This window comes from Nerophis ophidion, linkage group LG26 (genome assembly GCF_033978795.1).
Source record: "Nerophis ophidion isolate RoL-2023_Sa linkage group LG26, RoL_Noph_v1.0, whole genome shotgun sequence".
Classification (NCBI taxonomy): domain Eukaryota; kingdom Metazoa; phylum Chordata; class Actinopteri; order Syngnathiformes; family Syngnathidae; genus Nerophis; species Nerophis ophidion.
The window spans coordinates 20038414-20066039 of record NC_084636.1 but is presented as its reverse complement, the minus strand read 5'-3'; the positions used below and the strand labels follow the sequence as shown (position 1 = coordinate 20066039).

At 33.8% G+C, this 27626-nt stretch overlaps 1 protein-coding gene across 1 annotated transcript; it reads left to right on the top strand.

Annotated features, from left to right (window-relative positions):
* Window positions 1–19122: 19122 nt before the first annotated feature.
* On the top strand, window positions 19123–25722 carry LOC133543542 (uncharacterized). Its single transcript, XM_061888155.1, has 2 exons — window positions 19123–25142; window positions 25554–25722. Exon 1 carries the CDS (start codon window positions 20300–20302, stop codon window positions 25043–25045), a length of 4746 nt encoding a protein of 1581 aa, XP_061744139.1. The 5' UTR covers window positions 19123–20299; the 3' UTR covers window positions 25046–25142; window positions 25554–25722.
* The last annotated feature ends 1904 nt before the right edge of the window (window positions 25723–27626 follow it).

Here is a 27626-nt window from a genome sequence, read left to right as displayed (position 1 = left end):
GTTTTTTACTCAATACGACTATAATGTTCTTAGAATCCTGAGATAATGCGAAAAAAGCAATAAAAATGTATTCAAACATAACTTCTAAACAACACATGCAAAATGGCTAATAATGCCTAGAGATATGTATTTTTGTTAGTAGTACTAGAAAAATGATCTTTTGTAAGGTTTCTAAAGACACAAGTTAGTTTTTTTTATTCAATATAACAGTGTGACTGTCAACCTAAATATGAAAGGTTTATAATCATAACTCCCAAACCAAACATGAACTTTGTCTAAAAAAGCCTGAAATATTGAATTTATGTGAGTTTGACCTGAATCAGGTATTTTGGAAAGGTTCAAAAATACAAAAATCAGGTTTTACTGGCCTCATATTGGTCAAACTCAAAATGTCAGTTTATGAAACATAACTCCAAAAATACACATGCAATATGTCTAATAATGCCTGAAGAAATGCATCTTTGAGAGTTGTCCTGAAAAAAAAACATTTGGTACCGTTTGCAAAAACAAAAAGTAATGTTTTACTCAATTTGACAGTAATGTACTTAGAATCCTGAGATAATGCGAATAAAGCAATAAAAATGTATTCCAACATAATTCCTAATCCAAACGTGCAAAGTGTCTTAAAATGCCTGTGATTTTGAATACATGTGAGTTTTACTAGATACAGTTGTTTTTCTATGGTTTGCAAATACAAAAATGAGGTATTACTCAATATGACTGTATACTGTAACACTCAATATGACAGTTATTTAAACATAACTCCTACACCACACATGGAAAATGGCTAATAATGCCTGAAATAATGCATCTTTGGGAGTTTTACTCGAAACATATGCTTTTATAAATCTTGCAAATGCAAAAAGTAGTTTTTTACTCAATATGACTATAATGTTCTTAGAATCCTGAGATAATGCGAAAAAAGCAATAAAAATGTTTTCAAACATAACTTCTAAACAACACATGCAAAATGGCTAATAATGCCTAGAGATATGTATTTTTGTTAGTAGTACTAGAAAAATGATCTTTTGTAAGGTTTCTAAAGACACAAGTTCGTTTTTTTTTATTCAATATAACAGTGTGACTGTCAACCTAAATATGAAAGGTTTATAATCATAACTCCAAAACCAAACATGAACTTTGTCTAAAAAAGCCTGTAATATTGAATTTATGTGAGTTTGACCTGAATCAGGTATTCTGGAAAGGTTCAAAAATACAAAAATCAGGTTTTACTGGCCTCATATTGGTCAAACTCAAAATGTCAGTTTATGAAACATAACTCCAAAAATACACATGCAATATGTCTAATAATGCCTGAAGAAATGCATCTTTGAGAGTTTTCCTGAAAAAAAACCTTTGGTACCGTTTGCAAAAACAAAAAGTAATGTTTTACTCAATTTGACAGTAATGTACTTAGAATCCTGAGATAATGCGAATAAAGCAATAAATATGTATTCCAACATAATTCCTAATCCAAACGTGCAAAGTGTCTAAAAATGCCTGTGATATTGAATACATGTGAGTTTTACTAGATACAGTTGTTTTTCTATGGTTTGCAAATACAAAAATGAGGTATTACTCAATATGACTGTATACTGTAACACTCAATATGACAGTTATTTAAACATAACTCCTACACCACACATGGAAAATGGCTAATAATGCCTGAAATAATGCATCTTTGAGAGTTTTACTCGAAACATATGCTTTTATAAATCTTGCAAATGCAAAAAGTAGTTTTTTACTCAATATGACTATAATGTTCTTAGAATCCTGAGATAATGCGAAAAAAGCAATAAAAATGTATTCAAACATAACTTCTAAACAACACATGCAAAATGGCTAATAATGCCTAGAGATATGTATTTTTGTTAGTAGTACTAGAAAAATGATCTTTTGTAAGGTTTCTAAAGACACAAGTTCGTTTTTTTTTATTCAATATAACAGTGTGACTGTCAACCTAAATATGAAAGGTTTATAATCATAACTCCCAAACCAAACATGAACTTTGTCTAAAAAAGCCTGTAATATTGAATTTATGTGAGTTTGACCTGAATCAGGTATTTTGGAAAGGTTCAAAAATACAAAAATCAGGTTTTACTGGCCTCATATTGGTCAAACTCAAAATGTCAGTTTATGAAACATAACTCCAAAAATACACATGCAATATGTCTAATAATGCCTGAAGAAATGCATCTTTGAGAGTTGTCCTGAAAAAAAAACATTTGGTACTGTTTGCAAAAACAAAAAGTAATGTTTTACTCAATTTGACAGTAATGTACTTAGAATCCTGAGATAATGCGAATAAAGCAATAAAAATGTTTTCCAACATAATTCCCAATCCAAACGTGCAAAGTGTCTAAAAATGCCTGTGATATTGAATACATGTAAGTTTTACTAGATACAGTTGTTTTTCTATGGTTTGCAAATACAAAAATGAGGTATTACTCAATATGACTGTATACTATAACACTCAATATGACAGTTATTTAAACATAACTCCTACACCACACATGGAAAATGGCTAATAATGCCTGAAATAATGCATCTTTGGGAGTTTTACTCGAAACATATGCTTTTTTAAATCTTGCAAATGCAAAAAGTAGTTTTTTACTCAATATGACTATAATGTTCTTAGAATCCTGAGATAATGCGAAAAAAGCAATAAAAATGTATTCAAACATAACTTCTAAACAACACATGCAAAATGGCTAATAATGCCTAGAGATATGTATTTTTGTTAGTAGTACTAGAAAAATGATCTTTTGTAAGGTTTCTAAAGACACAAGTTAATTTTTTTATTCAATATAACAGTGTGACTGTCAACCTAAATATGAAAGGTTTATAATCATAACTCCAAAACCAAACATGAACTTTGTCTAAAAAAGCCTGTAATATTGAATTTATGTGAGTTTGACCTGAATCAGGTATTTTGGAAAGGTTCAAAAATACAAAAATCAGGTTTTACTGGCCTCATATTGGTCAAACTCAAAATGTCAGTTTATGAAACATAACTCCAAAAATACACATGCAATATGTCTAATAATGCCTGAAGAAATGCATCTTTGAGAGTTGTCCTGAAAAAAAAACATTTGGTACCGTTTGCAAAAACAAAAAGTAATGTTTTACTCAATTTGACAGTAATGTACTTAGAATCCTGAGATAATGCGAATAAAGCAATAAAAATGTATTCCAACATAATTCCTAATCCAAACGTGCAAAGTGTCTAAAAATGCCTGTGATTTTGAATACATGTGAGTTTTACTAGATAGAGTTGTTTTTCTATGGTTTGCAAATACAAAAATGAGGTATTACTCAATATGACTGTATACTGTAACACTCAATATGACAGTTATTTAAACATAACTCCTACACCACACATGGAAAATGGCTAATAATGCCTGAAATAATGCATCTTTGGGAGTTTTACTCGAAACATATGCTTTTATAAATCTTGCAAATGCAAAAAGTAGTTTTTTACTCAATATGACTATAATGTTCTTAGAATCCTGAGATAATGCGAAAAAAGCAATAAAAATGTATTCAAACATAACTTCTAAACAACACATGCAAAATGGCTAATAATGCCTAGAGATATGTATTTTTGTTAGTAGTACTAGAAAAATGATCTTTTGTAAGGTTTCTAAAGACACAAGTTAGTTTTTTTTTATTCAATATAACAGTGTGACTGTCAACCTAAATATGAAAGGTTTATAATCATAACTCCAAAACCAAATATGAACTTTGTCTAAAAAAGCCTGTAATATTGAATTTATGTGAGTTTGACCTGAATCAGGTATTTTGGAAAGGTTCAAAAATACAAAAATCAGGTTTTACTGGCCTCATATTGGTCAAACTCAAAATGTCAGTTTATGAAACATAACTCCAAAAATACACATGCAATATGTCTAATAATGCCTGAAGAAATGCATCTTTGAGAGTTGTCCTGAAAAAAAAACATTTGGTACCGTTTGCAAAAACAAAAAGTAATGTTTTACTCAATTTGACAGTAATGTACTTAGAATCCTGAGATAATGCGAATAAAGCAATAAAAATGTATTCCAACATAATTCCTAATCCAAACGTGCAAAGTTTCTAAAAATGCCTGTGATTTTGAATACATGTGAGTTTTACTAGATACAGTTGTTTTTCTATGGTTTGCAAATACAAAAATGAGGTATTACTCAATATGACTGTATACTGTAACACTCAATATGACAGTTATTTAAACATAACTCCTACACCACACATGGAAAATGGCTAATAATGCCTGAAATAATGCATCTTTGGGAGTTTTACTCGAAACATATGCTTTTATAAATCTTGCAAATGCAAAAAGTAGTTTTTTACTCAATACGACTATAATGTTCTTAGAATCCTGAGATAATGCGAAAAAAGCAATAAAAATGTATTCAAACATAACTTCTAAACAACACATGCAAAATGGCTAATAATGCCTAGAGATATGTATTTTTGTTAGTAGTACTAGAAAAATGATCTTTTGTAAGGTTTCTAAAGACACAAGTTAGTTTTTTTTATTCAATATAACAGTGTGACTGTCAACCTAAATATGAAAGGTTTATAATCATAACTCCCAAACCAAACATGAACTTTGTCTAAAAAAGCCTGAAATATTGAATTTATGTGAGTTTGACCTGAATCAGGTATTTTGGAAAGGTTCAAAAATACAAAAATCAGGTTTTACTGGCCTCATATTGGTCAAACTCAAAATGTCAGTTTATGAAACATAACTCCAAAAATACACATGCAATATGTCTAATAATGCCTGAAGAAATGCATCTTTGAGAGTTGTCCTGAAAAAAAAACATTTGGTACCGTTTGCAAAAACAAAAAGTAATGTTTTACTCAATTTGACAGTAATGTACTTAGAATCCTGAGATAATGCGAATAAAGCAATAAAAATGTATTCCAACATAATTCCTAATCCAAACGTGCAAAGTGTCTTAAAATGCCTGTGATTTTGAATACATGTGAGTTTTACTAGATACAGTTGTTTTTCTATGGTTTGCAAATACAAAAATGAGGTATTACTCAATATGACTGTATACTGTAACACTCAATATGACAGTTATTTAAACATAACTCCTACACCACACATGGAAAATGGCTAATAATGCCTGAAATAATGCATCTTTGGGAGTTTTACTCGAAACATATGCTTTTATAAATCTTGCAAATGCAAAAAGTAGTTTTTTACTCAATATGACTATAATGTTCTTAGAATCCTGAGATAATGCGAAAAAAGCAATAAAAATGTTTTCAAACATAACTTCTAAACAACACATGCAAAATGGCTAATAATGCCTAGAGATATGTATTTTTGTTAGTAGTACTAGAAAAATGATCTTTTGTAAGGTTTCTAAAGACACAAGTTCGTTTTTTTTTATTCAATATAACAGTGTGACTGTCAACCTAAATATGAAAGGTTTATAATCATAACTCCAAAACCAAACATGAACTTTGTCTAAAAAAGCCTGTAATATTGAATTTATGTGAGTTTGACCTGAATCAGGTATTCTGGAAAGGTTCAAAAATACAAAAATCAGGTTTTACTGGCCTCATATTGGTCAAACTCAAAATGTCAGTTTATGAAACATAACTCCAAAAATACACATGCAATATGTCTAATAATGCCTGAAGAAATGCATCTTTGAGAGTTTTCCTGAAAAAAAACCTTTGGTACCGTTTGCAAAAACAAAAAGTAATGTTTTACTCAATTTGACAGTAATGTACTTAGAATCCTGAGATAATGCGAATAAAGCAATAAATATGTATTCCAACATAATTCCTAATCCAAACGTGCAAAGTGTCTAAAAATGCCTGTGATATTGAATACATGTGAGTTTTACTAGATACAGTTGTTTTTCTATGGTTTGCAAATACAAAAATGAGGTATTACTCAATATGACTGTATACTGTAACACTCAATATGACAGTTATTTAAACATAACTCCTACACCACACATGGAAAATGGCTAATAATGCCTGAAATAATGCATCTTTGAGAGTTTTACTCGAAACATATGCTTTTATAAATCTTGCAAATGCAAAAAGTAGTTTTTTACTCAATATGACTATAATGTTCTTAGAATCCTGAGATAATGCGAAAAAAGCAATAAAAATGTATTCAAACATAACTTCTAAACAACACATGCAAAATGGCTAATAATGCCTAGAGATATGTATTTTTGTTAGTAGTACTAGAAAAATGATCTTTTGTAAGGTTTCTAAAGACACAAGTTCGTTTTTTTTTATTCAATATAACAGTGTGACTGTCAACCTAAATATGAAAGGTTTATAATCATAACTCCCAAACCAAACATGAACTTTGTCTAAAAAAGCCTGTAATATTGAATTTATGTGAGTTTGACCTGAATCAGGTATTTTGGAAAGGTTCAAAAATACAAAAATCAGGTTTTACTGGCCTCATATTGGTCAAACTCAAAATGTCAGTTTATGAAACATAACTCCAAAAATACACATGCAATATGTCTAATAATGCCTGAAGAAATGCATCTTTGAGAGTTGTCCTGAAAAAAAAACATTTGGTACCGTTTGCAAAAACAAAAAGTAATGTTTTACTCAATTTGACAGTAATGTACTTAGAATCCTGAGATAATGCGAATAAAGCAATAAATATGTATTCCAACATAATTCCTAATCCAAACGTGCAAAGTGTCTAAAAATGCCTGTGATATTGAATACATGTGAGTTTTACTAGATACAGTTGTTTTTCTATGGTTTGCAAATACAAAAATGAGGTATTACGCAATATGACTGTATACTGTAACACTCAATATGACAGTTATTTAAACATAACTCCTACACCACACATGGAAAATGGCTAATAATGCCTGAAACAATGCATCTTTGGGAGTTTTACTCGAAACATATGCTTTTTTAAATCTTGCAAATGCAAAAAGTAGTTTTTTACTCAATATGACTATAATGTTCTTAGAATCCTGAGATAATGCGAAAAAAGCAATAAAAATGTATTCAAACATAACTTCTAAACAACACATGCAAAATGGCTAATAATGCCTAGAGATATGTATTTTTGTTAGTAGTACTAGAAAAATGATCTTTTGTAAGGTTTCTAAAGACACAAGTTAGTTTTTTTTATTCAATATAACAGTGTGACTGTCAACCTAAATATGAAAGGTTTATAATCATAACTCCAAAACCAAATATGAACTTTGTCTAAAAAAGCCTGTAATATTGAATTTATGTGAGTTTGACCTGAATCAGGTATTTTGGAAAGGTTCAAAAATACAAAAATCAGGTTTTACTGGCCTCATATTGGTCAAACTCAAAATGTCAGTTTATGAAACATAACTCCAAAAATACACATGCAATATGTCTAATAATGCCTGAAGAAATGCATCTTTGAGAGTTGTCCTGAAAAAAAAACATTTGGTACCGTTTGCAAAAACAAAAAGTAATGTTTTACTCAATTTGACAGTAATGTACTTAGAATCCTGAGATAATGCGAATAAAGCAATAAAAATGTATTCCAACATAATTCCTAATCCAAACGTGCAAAGTTTCTAAAAATGCCTGTGATTTTGAATACATGTGAGTTTTACTAGATACAGTTGTTTTTCTATGGTTTGCAAATACAAAAATGAGGTATTACTCAATATGACTGTATACTGTAACACTCAATATGACAGTTATTTAAACATAACTCCTACACCACACATGGAAAATGGCTAATAATGCCTGAAAAAATGCATCTTTGGGAGTTTTACTCGAAACATATGCTTTTATAAATCTTGCAAATGCAAAAAGTAGTTTTTTACTCAATACGACTATAATGTTCTTAGAATCCTGAGATAATGCGAAAAAAGCAATAAAAATGTATTCAAACATAACTTCTAAACAACACATGCAAAATGGCTAATAATGCCTAGAGATATGTATTTTTGTTAGTAGTACTAGAAAAATGATCTTTTGTAAGGTTTCTAAAGACACAAGTTAGTTTTTTTTATTCAATATAACAGTGTGACTGTCAACCTAAATATGAAAGGTTTATAATCATAACTCCCAAACCAAACATGAACTTTGTCTAAAAAAGCCTGTAATATTGAATTTATGTGAGTTTGACCTGAATCAGGTATTTTGGAAAGGTTCAAAAATACAAAAATCAGGTTTTACTGGCCTCATATTGGTCAAACTCAAAATGTCCGTTTATGAAACATAACTCCAAAAATACACATGCAATATGTCTAATAATGCCTGAAGAAATGCATCTTTGAGAGTTTTCCTGAAAAAAAAAAACATTTGGTACCGTTTACAAAAACAAAAAGTAATGTTTTACTCAATTTGACAGTAATGTACTTAGAATCCTGAGATAATGCGAATAAAGCAATAAAAATGTATTCCAACATAATTCCTAATCCAAACGTGCAAAGTGTCTAAAAATGCCTGTGATTTTGAATACATGTGAGTTTTACTAGATACAGTTGTTTTTCTATGGTTTGCAAATACAAAAATGAGGTATTACTCAATATGACTGTATACTGTAACACTCAATATGACAGTTATTTAAACATAACTCCTACACCACACATGGAAAATGGCTAATAATGCCTGAAACAATGCATCTTTGGGAGTTTTACTCGAAACATATGCTTTTTTAAATCTTGCAAATGCAAAAAGTAGTTTTTTACTCAATATGACTATAATGTTCTTAGAATCCTGAGATAATGCGAAAAAAGCAATAAAAATGTATTCAAACATAACTTCTAAACAACACATGCAAAATGGCTAATAATGCCTAGAGATATGTATTTTTGTTAGTAGTACTAGAAAAATGATCTTTTGTAAGGTTTCTAAAGACACAAGTTAGTTTTTTTTTATTCAATATAACAGTGTGACTGTCAACCTAAATATGAAAGGTTTATAATCATAACTCCCAAACCAAACATGAATTTTGTCTAAAAAAGCCTGTAATATTGAATTTATGTGAGTTTGACCTGAATCAGGTATTTTGGAAAGGTTCAAAAATACAAAAATCAGGTTTTACTGGCCTCATATTGGTCAAACTCAAAATGTCAGTTTATGAAACGTAACTCCAAAAATACACATGCAATATGTCTAATAATGCCTGAAGAAATGCATCTTTGAGAGTTTTCCTGAAAAAAAACCTTTGGTACCGTTTGCAAAAACAAAAAGTAATGTTTTACTCAATTTGACAGTAATGTACTTAGAATCCTGAGATAATGCGAATAAAGCAATAAATATGTATTCCAACATAATTCCTAATCCAAACGTGCAAAGTGTCTAAAAATGCCTGTGATATTGAATACATGTGAGTTTTACTAGATACAGTTGTTTTTCTATGGTTTGCAAATACAAAAATGAGGTATTACTCAATATGACTGTATACTGTAACACTCAATATGACAGTTATTTAAACATAACTCCTACACCACACATGGAAAATGGCTAATAATGCCTGAAACAATGCATCTTTGGGAGTTTTACTCGAAACATATGCTTTTTTAAATCTTGCAAATGCAAAAAGTAGTTTTTTACTCAATATGACTATAATGTTCTTAGAATCCTGAGATAATGCGAAAAAAGCAATAAAAATGTATTCAAACATAACTTCTAAACAACACATGCAAAATGGCTAATAATGCCTAGAGATATGTATTTTTGTTAGTAGTACTAGAAAAATGATCTTTTGTAAGGTTTCTAAAGACACAAGTTAGTTTTTTTATTCAATATAACAGTGTGACTGTCAACCTAAATATGAAAGGTTTATAATCATAACTCCAAAACCAAACATGAAATGTGTCTAAAAAAGCCTGTAATATTGAATTTATGTGAGTTTGACCTGAATCAGGTATTTTGGAAAGGTTCAAAAATACAAAAATCAGGTTTTACTGGCCTCATATTGGTCAAACTCAAAATGTCAGTTTATGAAACGTAACTCCAAAAATACACATGCAATATGTCTAATAATGCCTGAAGAAATGCATCTTTGAGAGTTGTCCTGAAAAAAAAACATTTGGTACCGTTTGCAAAAACAAAAAGTAATGTTTTACTCAATTTGACAGTAATGTACTTAGAATCCTGAGATAATGCGAATAAACCAATAAAAATGTATTCCAACATAATTCCCAATCCAAACGTGCAAAGTGTCTAAAAATACCTGTGATATTGAATACATGTGAGTTTTACTAGATACAGTTGTTTTTCTATGGTTTGCAAATACAAAAATGAGGTATTACTCAATATGACTGTATACTGTAACACTCAATATGACAGTTATTTAAACATAACTCCTACACCACACATGGAAAATGGCTAATAATGCCTGAAATAATGCATCTTTGGGAGTTTTACTCGAAACATATGCTTTTATAAATCTTGCAAATGCAAAAAGTAGTTTTTTACTCAATATGACTATAGTGTTCTTAGAATCCTGAGATAATGCGAAAAAAGCAATAAAAATGTATTCAAACATAACTTCTAAACAACACATGCAAAATGGCTAATAATGCCTAGAGATATGTATTTTTGTTAGTAGTACTAGAAAAATGATCTTTTGTAAGGTTTCTAAAGACACAAGTTAGTTTTTTTTATTCAATATAACAGTGTGACTGTCAACCTAAATATGAAAGGTTTATAATCATAACTCCCAAACCAAACATGAACTTTGTCTAAAAAAGCCTGTAATATTGAATTTATGTGAGTTTGACCTGAATCAGGTATTTTGGAAAGGTTCAAAAATACAAAAATCAGGTTTTACTGGCCTCATATTGGTCAAACTCAAAATGTCAGTTTATGAAACATAACTCCAAAAATACACATGCAATATGTCTAATAATGCCTGAAGAAATGCATCTTTGAGAGTTGTCCTGAAAAAAAAACATTTGGTACCGTTTGCAAAAACAAAAAGTAATGTTTTACTCAATTTGACAGTAATGTACTTAGAATCCTGAGATAATGCGAATAAATTAATAAATATGTATTCCAACATAATTCCTAATCCAAACGTGCAAAGTGTCTAAAAATGCCTGTGATATTGAATACATGTGAGTTTTACTAGATACAGTTGTTTTTCTATGGTTTGCAAATACAAAAATGAGGTATTACTCAATATGACTGTATACTGTAACACTCAATATGACAGTTATTTAAACATAACTCCTACACCACACATGGAAAATGGCTAATGCCTGAAATAATGAATCTTTGGGAGTTTTACACGAAACATATGCTTTTTTAAATCTTGCAAATGCAAAAAGTAGTTTTTTACTCAATATGACTATAATGTTCTTAGAATCCTGAGATAATGCGAAAAAAGCAATAAAAATGTATTCAAACATAACTTCTAAACAACACATGCAAAATGGCTAATAATGCCTAGAGATATGTATTTTTGTTAGTAGTACTAGAAAAATTATCTTTTGTAAGGTTTCTAAAGACACAAGTTAGTTTTTTTATTCAATATAACAGTGTGACTGTCAACCTAAATATGAAAGGTTTATAATCATAACTCCAAAACCAAACATGAAATGTGTCTAAAAAAGCCTGTAATATTGAATTTATGTGAGTTTGACCGGAATCAGGTATTTTGGAAAGGTTCAAAAATACAAAAATCAGGTTTTACTGGCCTTATATTGGTCAAACTCAAAATGTCAGTTTATGAAACATAACTCCAAAAATACACATGCAATATGTCTAATATTGCCTGAAGAAATGCATCTTTGAGAGTTTTCCTGAAAAAAAAAACATTTGGTACCGTTTGCAAAAACAAAAAGTAATGTTTTACTCAATTTGACAGTAATGTACTTAGAATCCTGAGATAATGCGAATAAAGCAATAAAAATGTATTCCAACATAATTCCTAATCCAAACGTGCAAAGTGTCTAAAAATGCCTGTGATATTGAATACATGTGAGTTCTACTAGATACAGTTGTTTTTCTATGGTTTGCAAATACAAAAATTAGGTATTACTCAATATGACTGTATACTGTAACACTCAATATGACAGTTATTTAAACATAACTCCTACACCACACATGGAAAATGGCTAATAATGCCTGAAATAATGCATCTTTGGGAGTTTTACTCGAACCATATGCTTTTTTAAATCTTGCAAATGCAAAAAGTAGTTTTTTACTCAATATGACTATAATGTTCTTAGAATCCTGAGATAATGCGAAAAAAGCAATACAAATGTATTCAAACATAACTTCTAAACAACACATGCAAAATGGCTAATAATGCCTAGAGATATGTATTTTTGTTAGTAGTACTAGAAAAATGATCTTTTGTAAGGTTTCTAAAGACACAAGTTAGTTTTTTTTATTCAATATAACAGTGTGACTGTCAACCTAAATATGAAAGGTTTATAATCATAACTCCAAAACCAAACATGAAATTTGTCTAAAAAAGCCTGTATTATTGAATTTATGTGAGTTTGACCTGAATCAGGTATTTTGGAAAGGTTCAAAAATACAAAAATCAGGTTTTACTGGCCTCATATTGGTCAAACTCAAAATGTCAGTTTATGAAACATAACTCCAAAAATACACATGCAATATGTCTAATAATGCCTCAAGAAATGCATCTTTGAGAGTTTTCCTGAAAAAAAAAAACATTTGGTACCGTTTGCGAAAACAAAAAGTAATGTTTTACTCAATTTGACAGTAATGTACTTAGAATCCTGAGATAATGCGAATAAAGCAATAAAAATGTATTCCAACATGATTCCTAATCCAAACGTGCAAAATGTCTAAAAATGCCTGTGATATTGAATACATGTGAGTTTTACTAGATACAGTTGTTTTTTATGGTTTGCAAATACAAAAATGAGGTATTACTCAATATGACTGTATACTGTAACACTCAATATGACAGTTATTTAAACATAACTCCTACACCACACATGGAAAATGGCTAATAATGCCTGAAATAATGCATCTTTGGGAGTTTTACTCGAAACATATGCTTTTTTAAATCTTGCAAATGCAAAAAGTAGTTTTTTACTCAATATGACTATAATGTTCTTAGAATCCTGAGATAATGCGAAAAAAGCAATAAAAATGTATTCAAACATAACTTCTAAACAACACATGCAAAATGGCTAATAATGCCTAGAGATATGTATTTTTGTTAGTAGTACTAGAAAAATGATCTTTTGTAAGGTTTCTAAAGACACAAGTTAGTTTTTTTTTATTCAATATAACAGTGTGACTGTCAACCTAAATATGAAAGGTTTATAATCATAACTCCCAAACCAAACATGAATTTTGTCTAAAAAAGCCTGTAATATTGAATTTATGTGAGTTTGACCTGAATCAGGTATTTTGGAAAGGTTCAAAAATACAAAAATCAGGTTTTACTGGCCTCATATTGGTCAAACTCAAAATGTCAGTTTATGAAACGTAACTCCAAAAATACACATGCAATATGTCTAATAATGCCTGAAGAAATGCATCTTTGAGAGTTTTCCTGAAAAAAAACCTTTGGTACCGTTTGCAAAAACAAAAAGTAATGTTTTACTCAATTTGACAGTAATGTACTTAGAATCCTGAGATAATGCGAATAAAGCAATAAATATGTATTCCAACATAATTCCTAATCCAAACGTGCAAAGTGTCTAAAAATGCCTGTGATATTGAATACATGTGAGTTTTACTAGATACAGTTGTTTTTCTATGGTTTGCAAATACAAAAATGAGGTATTACTCAATATGACTGTATACTGTAACACTCAATATGACAGTTATTTAAACATAACTCCTACACCACACATGGAAAATGGCTAATAATGCCTGAAACAATGCATCTTTGGGAGTTTTACTCGAAACATATGCTTTTTTAAATCTTGCAAATGCAAAAAGTAGTTTTTTACTCAATATGACTATAATGTTCTTAGAATCCTGAGATAATGCGAAAAAAGCAATAAAAATGTATTCAAACATAACTTCTAAACAACACATGCAAAATGGCTAATAATGCCTAGAGATATGTATTTTTGTTAGTAGTACTAGAAAAATGATCTTTTGTAAGGTTTCTAAAGACACAAGTTAGTTTTTTTATTCAATATAACAGTGTGACTGTCAACCTAAATATGAAAGGTTTATAATCATAACTCCAAAACCAAACATGAAATGTGTCTAAAAAAGCCTGTAATATTGAATTTATGTGAGTTTGACCTGAATCAGGTATTTTGGAAAGGTTCAAAAATACAAAAATCAGGTTTTACTGGCCTCATATTGGTCAAACTCAAAATGTCAGTTTATGAAACGTAACTCCAAAAATACACATGCAATATGTCTAATAATGCCTGAAGAAATGCATCTTTGAGAGTTGTCCTGAAAAAAAAACATTTGGTACCGTTTGCAAAAACAAAAAGTAATGTTTTACTCAATTTGACAGTAATGTACTTAGAATCCTGAGATAATGCGAATAAACCAATAAAAATGTATTCCAACATAATTCCCAATCCAAACGTGCAAAGTGTCTAAAAATACCTGTGATATTGAATACATGTGAGTTTTACTAGATACAGTTGTTTTTCTATGGTTTGCAAATACAAAAATGAGGTATTACTCAATATGACTGTATACTGTAACACTCAATATGACAGTTATTTAAACATAACTCCTACACCACACATGGAAAATGGCTAATAATGCCTGAAATAATGCATCTTTGGGAGTTTTACTCGAAACATATGCTTTTATAAATCTTGCAAATGCAAAAAGTAGTTTTTTACTCAATATGACTATAGTGTTCTTAGAATCCTGAGATAATGCGAAAAAAGCAATAAAAATGTATTCAAACATAACTTCTAAACAACACATGCAAAATGGCTAATAATGCCTAGAGATATGTATTTTTGTTAGTAGTACTAGAAAAATGATCTTTTGTAAGGTTTCTAAAGACACAAGTTAGTTTTTTTTATTCAATATAACAGTGTGACTGTCAACCTAAATATGAAAGGTTTATAATCATAACTCCCAAACCAAACATGAACTTTGTCTAAAAAAGCCTGTAATATTGAATTTATGTGAGTTTGACCTGAATCAGGTATTTTGGAAAGGTTCAAAAATACAAAAATCAGGTTTTACTGGCCTCATATTGGTCAAACTCAAAATGTCAGTTTATGAAACATAACTCCAAAAATACACATGCAATATGTCTAATAATGCCTGAAGAAATGCATCTTTGAGAGTTGTCCTGAAAAAAAAACATTTGGTACCGTTTGCAAAAACAAAAAGTAATGTTTTACTCAATTTGACAGTAATGTACTTAGAATCCTGAGATAATGCGAATAAATTAATAAATATGTATTCCAACATAATTCCTAATCCAAACGTGCAAAGTGTCTAAAAATGCCTGTGATATTGAATACATGTGAGTTTTACTAGATACAGTTGTTTTTCTATGGTTTGCAAATACAAAAATGAGGTATTACTCAATATGACTGTATACTGTAACACTCAATATGACAGTTATTTAAACATAACTCCTACACCACACATGGAAAATGGCTAATGCCTGAAATAATGAATCTTTGGGAGTTTTACACGAAACATATGCTTTTTTAAATCTTGCAAATGCAAAAAGTAGTTTTTTACTCAATATGACTATAATGTTCTTAGAATCCTGAGATAATGCGAAAAAAGCAATAAAAATGTATTCAAACATAACTTCTAAACAACACATGCAAAATGGCTAATAATGCCTAGAGATATGTATTTTTGTTAGTAGTACTAGAAAAATTATCTTTTGTAAGGTTTCTAAAGACACAAGTTAGTTTTTTTATTCAATATAACAGTGTGACTGTCAACCTAAATATGAAAGGTTTATAATCATAACTCCAAAACCAAACATGAAATGTGTCTAAAAAAGCCTGTAATATTGAATTTATGTGAGTTTGACCGGAATCAGGTATTTTGGAAAGGTTCAAAAATACAAAAATCAGGTTTTACTGGCCTTATATTGGTCAAACTCAAAATGTCAGTTTATGAAACATAACTCCAAAAATACACATGCAATATGTCTAATATTGCCTGAAGAAATGCATCTTTGAGAGTTTTCCTGAAAAAAAAAACATTTGGTACCGTTTGCAAAAACAAAAAGTAATGTTTTACTCAATTTGACAGTAATGTACTTAGAATCCTGAGATAATGCGAATAAAGCAATAAAAATGTATTCCAACATAATTCCTAATCCAAACGTGCAAAGTGTCTAAAAATGCCTGTGATATTGAATACATGTGAGTTCTACTAGATACAGTTGTTTTTCTATGGTTTGCAAATACAAAAATTAGGTATTACTCAATATGACTGTATACTGTAACACTCAATATGACAGTTATTTAAACATAACTCCTACACCACACATGGAAAATGGCTAATAATGCCTGAAATAATGCATCTTTGGGAGTTTTACTCGAACCATATGCTTTTTTAAATCTTGCAAATGCAAAAAGTAGTTTTTTACTCAATATGACTATAATGTTCTTAGAATCCTGAGATAATGCGAAAAAAGCAATACAAATGTATTCAAACATAACTTCTAAACAACACATGCAAAATGGCTAATAATGCCTAGAGATATGTATTTTTGTTAGTAGTACTAGAAAAATGATCTTTTGTAAGGTTTCTAAAGACACAAGTTAGTTTTTTTTATTCAATATAACAGTGTGACTGTCAACCTAAATATGAAAGGTTTATAATCATAACTCCAAAACCAAACATGAAATTTGTCTAAAAAAGCCTGTATTATTGAATTTATGTGAGTTTGACCTGAATCAGGTATTTTGGAAAGGTTCAAAAATACAAAAATCAGGTTTTACTGGCCTCATATTGGTCAAACTCAAAATGTCAGTTTATGAAACATAACTCCAAAAATACACATGCAATATGTCTAATAATGCCTCAAGAAATGCATCTTTGAGAGTTTTCCTGAAAAAAAAAAACATTTGGTACCGTTTGCGAAAACAAAAAGTAATGTTTTACTCAATTTGACAGTAATGTACTTAGAATCCTGAGATAATGCGAATAAAGCAATAAAAATGTATTCCAACATGATTCCTAATCCAAACGTGCAAAATGTCTAAAAATGCCTGTGATATTGAATACATGTGAGTTTTACTAGATACAGTTGTTTTTTATGGTTTGCAAATACAAAAATGAGGTATTACTCAATATGACTGTATACTGTAACACTCAATATGACAGTTATTTAAACATAACTCCTACACCACACATGGAAAATGGCTAATAATGCCTGAAATAATGCATCTTTGGGAGTTTTACTCGAAACATATGCTTTTTTAAATCTTGCAAATGCAAAAAGTAGTTTTTTACTCAATATGACTATAATGTTCTTAGAATCCTGAGATAATGCGAAAAAAGCAATAAAAAAGTATTCAAACATAACTTCTAAACAACACATGCAAAATGGCTAATAATGCCTAGAGATATGTATTTTTGTTAGTAGTACTAGAAAAATGATCTTTTGTAAGGTTTCTAAAGACACAAGTTAGTTTTTGTATTCAATATAACAGTGTGACTGTCAACCTAAATATGAAAGGTTTATAATCATAACTCCAAAACCAAACAGGAAATGTGTCTAAAAAAGCCTGTAATATTGAATTTATGTGAGTTTGACCTGAATCAGGTATTTTGGAAAGGTTCAAAAATAAAAAAATCAGGTTTTACTGGCCTCATATTGGTCAAACTCAAAATGTCAGTTTATGAAACATAACTCCAAAAATACACATGCAATATGTCTAATAATGCCTGAAGAAATGCATCTTTGAGAGTTTTCCTGAAAAAAAAAACATTTGGTACCGTTTGCAAAAACAAAAAGTAATGTTTTACTCAATTTGACGGTAATGTACTTAGAATCCTGAGATAATGCGAATAAAGCAATAAAAATGTATTCCAACATAATTCCTAATCCAAACGTGCAAAGTGTCTAAAAATGCCTGTGATATTGAATACATGTGAGTTTTACTAGATACAGTTGTTTTTCTATGGTTTGCAAATACAAAAATGAGGTATTACTCAATATGACTGTATACTGTAACACTCAATATGACAGTTATTTAAACATAACTCCTACACCACACATGGAAAATGGCTAATAATGCCTGAAATAATGCATCTTTGGGAGTTTTACACGAAACATATGCTTTTTTAAATCTTGCAAATGCAAAAAGTAGTTTTTTACTCAATATGACTATAATGTTCTTAGAATCCTGAGATAATGCGAAAAAAGCAATAAAAATGTATTCAAACATAACTTCTAAACAACACATGCAAAATGGCTAATAATGCCAAGAGATATGTATTTTTGTTAGTGGTACTAGAAAAATGATCTTTTGTAAGGTTTCTAAAGACACAATTTAGTTTTTTTATTCAATATAACAGTGTGACTGTCAACCTAAATATGAAAGGTTTATAATCATAACTCCAAAACCAAACATGAACTTTGTCTAAAAAAGCCTGTATTATTGAATTTATGTGAGTTTGACCTGAATCAGGTATTTTGGAAAGGTTCAAAAATACAAAAATCAGGTTTTACTGGCCTCATATTGGTCAAACTCAAAATGTCAGTTTATGAAACATAACTCCAAAAATACACATGCAATATGTCTAATAATGCCTGAAGAAATGCATCTTTGAGAGTTTTCCTGAAAAAAAAAAAACATTTGGTACCGTTTGCAAAAACAAAAAGTAATGTTTTACTCAATTTGACAGTAATGTACTTAGAATCCTGAGATAATGCAAATAAAGCAATAAAAATGTATTCCTACATAATTCCTAATCCAAACGTGCAAAGTGTCTAAAAATGCCTGTGATATTGAATACATGTGAGTTTTACTAGATACAGTTGTTTTTTATGGTTTGCAAATACAAAAATGAGGTATTACTCAATATGACTGTATACTGTAACACTCAATATGACAGTTATTTAAACATAACTCCTACACCACACATGGAAAATGGCTAATAATGCCTGAAATAATGCATCTTTGGGAGTTTTACTCGAAACATATGCTTTTTTAAATCTTGCAAATGCAAAAAGTAGTTTTTTACTCAATATGACTATTGTCATGCCCGGCTCTGCCGGTTAGTGTTTGGGGCACTTTGGTCCTCCGACCCGCAGGTGGAGCTGTCGGTTGCTGCCGGTTAGTGTTTGGGGCACTTTGGTCCTCCGACCCGCAGGTGGAGCTGGTCTGTGAAGACGTGCAACATCTCAGAGGGCTGCTGATTGGGCGGCCTATAAAAGGCCTCCCATCAGCATGCTCTCTCTCTCATGCTCTCTCTCTTTCTCTCTCTCGTCCCACAGGCACATTCGTTTGGTGACCGTATGGTCACGGCAACGACGGCCGGGATTAGCACCACACTAACACCCTTTTGGGACAACACTCATTTACTGATACATTCCTTGGTTAATTCACATTACTGATCACTGATACATGTTGTAAATAAAAGATCTGTTGGCTAAAATGTACAAATCGGTGTGGTCTCCCTTAATGTTACAGCCACTAACAAGCCAGTGGTTGTGACATATGGGGGCTCGTCCGATCTTTGGTAGTAACTTTAGGCTATGGTAATTCCTTCTACTGGCTATGGCAGCGTAGGAAGGTGCGTAGAGCTCTTTGTATTGAGTATTCCTTCTACTGGCTTTTGGAGCGTAGGAAGGTGAGTAGAGCTGAGTTACTAATTGTGTACTGCTGATAGTCAGTTGGGGCCTGTTATCAGTTAGTTAATTGGGGGATCTACTGATTTGTACTTTTGAGGCTTTGTTTGACCGTGCAAGTGTAGGTAGACACTGAATTGTTTGTTCCAGCCATCTTGGTTGAGTTTCATTGCAGTTTGTAGCATTGCATTCAGCCTTTTAGGAGCTGTCGCCTTTATCCCCATCTAGTACGGGTTCTAGGTTCCTGCTGTCACAGAGCCTGGGCGAGGGCACCGCCTTGGAGAAACGGCTGAATCGGCTTTGTCGGGATGGTACGTCTCCACAGGTATTGGTGAGTAAATGATCCTCGTCCTCGGGCTCTGTGTGAAAATAGATTAGTCTAGTGGGGGGAAAATGTTTAGGGGGATGCTCCGAGGTTAGTTTGCTGTGTTAACATAACTGTAATGTTTTAGAGACCTGGTTGGATTGGTTGGAGAGAGAGAGCCTAGCGTAATTAGAGCTAGTTTTTGGTTGGGTTGTTTTTTCAGTAGTTTCATTGTTGGTTTGGTACAGTAGCCAGATTGGTACTGACGGCCTGGGTTGAGCAGGATGGAGGCTTTTGTGGAAGCACCATCTGAGAAATTGTTGTTTGCCCTTAATAAGGAACAGTTGTTGCAATTGGCAGAAAAGTATGGCATGGAATTGTCATCAGCCATTAGAACTGGTAAGAAGGGACCCTTGCGTGACTCCATTCACGAGTTTTTGTGTGAGCAGAGCATTTTGCCTTCAGGAAAAGGTGGTGACGCTCATGTGAAGGGTATGTCAGAGCCTATGCAGTCAGAGAGGGTAGGCATACTGACTTTTGAGCAACAAAGAGAGATGAAGGCACTTGAATTTGAGTGGGCGCAACAGGCTAAGGAGAAAGAACGTCTTTTTGAACTGGAAAAAATCAAATTAGAACGAGAATTGCAACAGAAAGCAGATATGGAGAGACTAAAATTTGAAAAAGAAATGGATTTGAAAAAAGGTGAAATGGACCTTACAGTACAGCTTGAGAAAATTAAAATTGAACAGGATCGTTTGAAACTAATGTCAGAAGGTAAGATTAGTGGAAATCTGTCCGGGTCAAGTATGGATAGCATGGTAAAGTATGTTCCAAAGTTTGACGAACGTGACCCAGACGTGTTTTTCTCACTGTTTGAACAGATGGCCTCTGACAAAAAGTGGAGTGAAGAGGATAGAACGGTGCTTTTGCAAACTGTACTAGTAGGACGCGCACGGGAGGCATACTTGGCATTAACACCTGTTGATAGGCACAAGTATGCTGAGGTGAAAAAAGCGGTTTTGAAATGTTATGAACTGAATCCAGAAGCTTACAGACAACGTTTCAGAAACTGGCGTAAACGTGCTAATCAGACCCATGCTGGAGTGGCAAGAGAGTTGAGTACTTATTTTAACCGGTGGCTCACTTCAGAGTCTGTCTCAACTTACGAAAATTTGCGTGATTTGTTGATTTTGGAGCAGTTTAAGAACATTGTACCAGATCGAATTGCAACCTACATTAATGAGCAAAAGGCAAAGTCAGTGGAGGAGGCAGCCTCGCTTGCTGATACCTTTGTGTTGACTCATAAACGTAAGCCTTACAGCAGTCCTCCACGGTATAATAGCCACCAACGTTATGATCCTGCTCGTTCTCCTCCACAACGTTCTCCTCCTCGTTATGGTCGTAGTTCAAATCGATCCAATTATGGCAATTCCAGTAATGTTCCTAAATTTGATAATGGAAGTAGCAAATCTCGCCCAAGCCCGACGAATAAATGTCATTACTGTTTGCAGGAGGGACATTGGAAAAAGGACTGCCCGCTGTTGAAAGGCCGTAAATCTAATGCCAAGGTAGCTGGGTGTGTTTCTGTTGTGCATCCAGTTGATTTTGGCGTCTCTGATCTAACACCGTTACCTCGTTTGGAAGTTCATTGTGAGCAAGTGATTGAAGATGGTGCATCTGTGTCAGACGAGCAGACGAAATCAGTAGAGTCAGCTGCGTCTGATTTCGCTCCATTCATTAGTGATGGCTGGGTGTCATTGGTTGGAGAGACACAAAAAGTTCCAGTTAAAATCTTAAGAGACACTGGGGCATCTGAGAGTTTCATTTCTGGAGCAGTTTTGCCATTTTCCACAGCATCTGACACTGGGAAATGTGTTTTGATTAGAGGAATAGGCATGCAGTCATTTTCTGTACCGTTGCACAAAATTCACTTGTGTTCAGGATTTGTAAATGGGGAGGTGACTATTGCTGTGAGACCGTCTCTGCCTATGCAGGATATCCATGTAATTCTGGGGAACAATTTGGGTGGGTGTTTAGTTTCTTCACCTCCAGTTGTTACACCTGTACCGCTATCTGTAGAGGAGCCAGACGCGTGTTGTCAAGAATTCCCAGAAGTGTTTACTGCTTGTGCTGTGACTAGGGCAATGTCTCGCACGCAGGCGCAATCGTCGGATGTGTCCAAATCTGTGCCTATTTTTGTTCCTGAGCTGCCCGAACCTCTGTCATGTCAAGATTTAATTGAGGCACAAAAGAATGATCAGAGCTTTGAGAAATATTTTGCCTTAGCTTCTACTGATCCAACGATGGGTTACTTCATTCAGAATGGCGTTTTGCTGCATACGTGGTTGCCAGGTGTTGATCCTGAAGTGGCAGGTCAGGTGATTCAAGTGATGGTACCTGACAAATACCGTGATTTGATTTTGAGAACAGCCCATGGAGCAGAGTCTGGGCATTTTGGAGTTAAGAAAACCTACCGACGTCTTTTGGAACATTTTTACTGGCCACGGATGAAACGCCATGTATCTAGATTTGTCAAAGCATGTCATGTTTGCCAGGTTGCGAAACAGAGTACTCCCATTAAACCTGCACCACTTCAACCTATTCCGTCTGTTGGCACACCATTTGAGCATCTCATTATTGATTGTGTAGGTCCACTACCCCCTTCGAAATCTGGTTGTGTGTACCTCTTTACCATCATGTGCCAGGCCACTCGGTATCCAGCAGCGTATGCCTTGAGAACAATTACCACAAGGTCAATATTGAAATGTTTGTCTAAATTCATTTCTGTCTTTGGCATTCCGAAGGTAATTCAGAGCGACAGAGGGTCTAACTTTACCTCCAGAACATTTGCTGCAGCGTTGAAGTCGATGCAGGTGAAGCACAATTTGAGCAGCGCGTATCACGCACAGAGTCAGGGGGCATTGGAGCGCTGGCATGCCACGTTGAAGTCTCTCTTGCGCGCTTACTGTGTTGAGATGCGGAGAGATTGGGAGGAGGCGTTGCCATGGCTCTTGTTGTCTGCGCGTGGTGTAGTTCAAGAAAGCACTGGTTTTAGTCCAAATGACCTAGTCTTTGGCCACAAAGTCCGGACCTCACTGTCTGTTTTAAATGCCAATCTGGATCTGCAGAACACTCCCGTCAGTTTCACTGAGTATGTAGATGGTTTTCGTCGTAGGCTGTTGCTTGCATGGAAAGAAGCAACCGAGCATTTGACTAAAGCTCAGGTGAAAATGAAGCTGCGTTATGACCGTAAAGCGAAGATCAGAGTTTTCAATCCAGGTGATCAAGTTTTAGCTTTGCTGCCCATTCCGGGGTCACCATTTACAGCAAAATACTCTGGTCCATTTACGGTTATGAGCCAAGTGTCAGATCTCAATTATTTACTGTCAACTCCTGATCGTAAACGATCACAGCAACTGTGTCATGTGAATTTACTCAAGCCTTACCACTCTGCAGGTTCCGACAAGGCGGGTGGGATTGCTGCGAGTCCAGTGGGTCTAGCCGTTGGGGTTGGGGAACCGCTCAACTGGCCGGAGGTGGCAGCTTGGGATGAAGTGCGCGCACCTGATGATTCAGTGTTACACGGGCGCTTAGATAATACTCAGCAGTTAAAGGAGCTAGATAGTCTCCTCGGTCATTTAAGTGAGGTACAGCGTAAACAGTTGTCGGATTTGATTTTTGAGTTTTTGCCTTTGTTTTCCGACACTCCAACCTGTACCACACTAATTGAACATGACATTGACACACAGGGGGCCCGCCCAATACGACAAAGATTTTATCGAGTGGCTCCCGATAAACAGAAGAGTATGGAGGACAGTGTGCAGTATCTGCTTGATCATGGTCTCGCCAAGCCATCTTACTCCAGTTGGGCATCGCCATGTCTACTGGTGAAAAAGTCAGATAACACCTATAGATTCTGTACGGATTATAGGAAAGTAAATGCTGTGACTAGACCAGATTATTTTCCATTGCCACGTATCGAGGACTGTGTGGATCAGGTTGGGAGTGCTCGTTATGTCAGCAAATTTGATTTATTGAAAGGTTACTATCAAGTGCCTTTGACGCAGAGAGCGCAGGAGATATCTGCATTCATTACCTCTTCCGGTTTGTACTCGTATACTCGGATGAGCTTCGGTTTGCGGAATGCTCCTGCAACCTTCCAACGGCTCATGAATAGGGTCGTTGGGGGGCTGCAGGGGTGCTCGGTTTATTTGGACGACGCCGTTTGTCATTCAGACAGTTGGGACGAACATTTGGCTCGCATTCGAGCGCTTTTCCAGAGGTTGGTGGCAGCAAACCTCACAGTAAATTTAGCGAAATGCGAGTTTGCGCGTGCCACAGTCGTCTATTTGGGTAAAGTAGTCGGCCAGGGGATGGTGCGGCCCGTTAACGCAAAGGTGGCAGCTATTGATAATTTCCCTGTGCCGGCGACGAAGAAAGAACTTATGCGCTTTTTGGGTATGATCGGGTACTACCGCAATTTTTGCTGCAATTTTTCAACTGTTGTATCTCCTCTGACCAATTTGTTGAAGGGTGGCGCCAAATTCATTTGGTCGGAGGAGTGTCAGCAGGCTTTCCAGAATGCAAAGCTTTTGTTAACATCAGCTCCGGTCCTGGCTGCACCCAAACTGGATCTGCCATTCCAGCTGCAGGTGGATGCAAGCCAGGTGGGAGCAGGTGCGGTCCTCCTGCAGGCTGATGATGATGGAGTAGCCAGACCGGTTTGCTATTTTTCAAAAAAATTCAACAAATACCAATTTAATTATTCAGTGATTGAAAAGGAAGCATTAGCATTGATTTGGGCATTGCAACACTTTGAAGTCTATGTGGGAGGGGGTCTCCATCCAATTGTGGTCTACTCAGATCACAACCCTCTCACTTTTCTACAGTCTTTCAAAGGGTCCACCAACCAGCGCCTGTTGCGCTGGGCACTGTTTCTGCAGCCATTCCACCTGTTGATCCGCCATATTCGCGGGGTGGAAAATGTAATGGCTGATGCGCTCTCTCGGGCTCTGGACCAGGAGGTCTAATCATCTCCACTCACTCCTAACCTGCGGTTTTTCTCCGTTTCCCTTAAAGGTCGCTGTCCGGGTACCAGGATTTGCTGGGTGCAGGGAAGGTCGGAGGGTAAGGAGGGTGTTTGGGATGGTTTGGGTTCTGGTTGGTCTGGGGTGGAGGGGAGGTGCGTCATTGGGACTAGAATATAGCTACTGGGGCTACTGTAGGTTTTGGTTTTCTATTTTTTGATGGTGCTTCAGAGACCCAGTTAACACGGGTCTCTGTTTTTAAGGGGGGGGATGTCATGCCCGGCTCTGCCGGTTAGTGTTTGGGGCACTTTGGTCCTCCGACCCGCAGGTGGAGCTGTCGGTTGCTGCCGGTTAGTGTTTGGGGCACTTTGGTCCTCCGACCCGCAGGTGGAGCTGGTCTGTGAAGACGTGCAACATCTCAGAGGGCTGCTGATTGGGCGGCCTATAAAAGGCCTCCCATCAGCATGCTCTCTCTCTCATGCTCTCTCTCTTTCTCTCTCTCGTCCCACAGGCACATTCGTTTGGTGACCGTATGGTCACGGCAACGACGGCCGGGATTAGCACCACACTAACACCCTTTTGGGACAACACTCATTTACTGATACATTCCTTGGTTAATTCACATTACTGATCACTGATACATGTTGTAAATAAAAGATCTGTTGGCTAAAATGTACAAATCGGTGTGGTCTCCCTTAATGTTACAGCCACTAACAAGCCAGTGGTTGTGACACTATAATGTTCTTAGAATCCTGAGATAATGCGAAAAAAGCAATAAAAATGTATTCAAACATAACTTCTAAACAACACATGCAAAATGGCTAATAATGCCTAGAGATATGTATTTTTGTTAGTAGTACTAGAAAAATGATCTTTTGTAAGGTTTCTAAAGACACAAGTTAGTTTTTTTTATTCAATATAACAGTGTGACTGTCAACCTAAATATGAAAGGTTTATAATCATAACTCCAAAACCAAACATGAACTTTGTCTAAAAAAGCCTGTAATATTGAATTTATGTGAGTTTGACCTGAATCAGGTATTTTGGAAAGGTTCAAAAATACAAAAATCAGGTTTTACTGGCCTCATATTGGTCAAACTCAAAATGTCAGTTTATGAAACATAACTCCAAAAACACACATGCAATATGTCTAATAATGCCTGAAGAAATGCATCTTTAAGAGGTTTCCTGAAAAAAAAACATTTGGTACCGTTTGCAAAAACAAAAAAATGTTTTACTCAATTTGACAGTAATGTACTTAGAATCCTGAGATAATGCGAATAAAGCAATAAAAATGTATTCCAACATAATTCCTAATCCAAACGTGCAAAGTGTCTAAAAATGCCCGTGATATTGAATACATGTGAGTTTTACTAGATACAGTTGTTTTTCTATGGTTTGCAAATACAAAAATGAGGTATTACTCAATATGACTGTATACTGTAACACTCAATATGACAGTTATTTAAACATAACTCCTACACCACACATGGAAAATGGCTAATAATGCCTGAAATAATGCATCTTTGGGAGTTTTACTGGAAACATATGCTTTTTTAAATCTTGCAAATGCAAAAAGTAGTTTTTTACTCAATATGACTATAATGTTCTTAGAATCCTGAGATAATGCGAAAAAAGCAATAAAAATGTATTCAAACATAACTTCTAAACAACACATGCAAAATGGCTAATAATGCCTAGAGATATGTATTTTTGTTAGTAGTACTAGAAAAATTATCTTTTGTAAGGTTTCTAAAGACACAAGTTAGTTTTTTATTCAATATAACAGTGTGACTGTCAACCTAAATATGAAAGGTTTATAATCATAACTCCAAAACCAAACATGAACTTTGTCTAAAAAAGCCTGTATTATTGAATTTATGTGAGTTTGACCTGAATCAGGTATTTTGGAAAGGTTCAAAAATACAAAAATCAGGTTTTACTGGCCTCATATTGGTCAAACTCAAAATGTCAGTTTATGAAACATAACTCCAAAAATACACATGCAATATGTCTAATGCCTGAAGAAATGCATCTTTGAGAGTTTTCCTGAAAAAAAAAAACATTTGGTACCGTTTGCAAAAACAAAAAGTAATGTTTTACTCAATTTGACAGTAATGTACTTAGAATCCTGAGATAATGCGAATAAAGCAATAAAAATGTATTCCAACATAATTCCTAATCCAAACGTGCAAAGTGTCTAAAAATGCCTGTGATATTGAATACATGTGAGTTTTACTAGATACAGTTGTTTTTCTATGGTTTGCAAATACAAAAATGAGGTATTACTCAATATGACTGTATACTGTAACACTCAATATGACAGTTATTTAAACATAACTCCTACACCACACATGGAAAATGGCTAATAATGCCTGAAATAATGCATCTTTGGGAGTTTTACTCGAAACATATGCTTTTTTAAATCTTGCAAATGCAAAAAGTAGTTTTTTACTCAATATGACTATAATGTTCTTAGAATCCTGAGATAATGCGAAAAAAGCAATAAAAATGTATTCAAACATAACTTCTAAACAACACATGCAAAATGGCTAATAATGCCTAGAGATATGTATTTTTGTTA

Excerpts from the sequence above, each read along its gene's own strand:
- LOC133543542 (XM_061888155.1), top strand. The coding sequence starts at position 20,300 with ATGGAGGCTTTTGTGGAAGCACCATCTGAGAAATTGTTGTTTGCCCTT.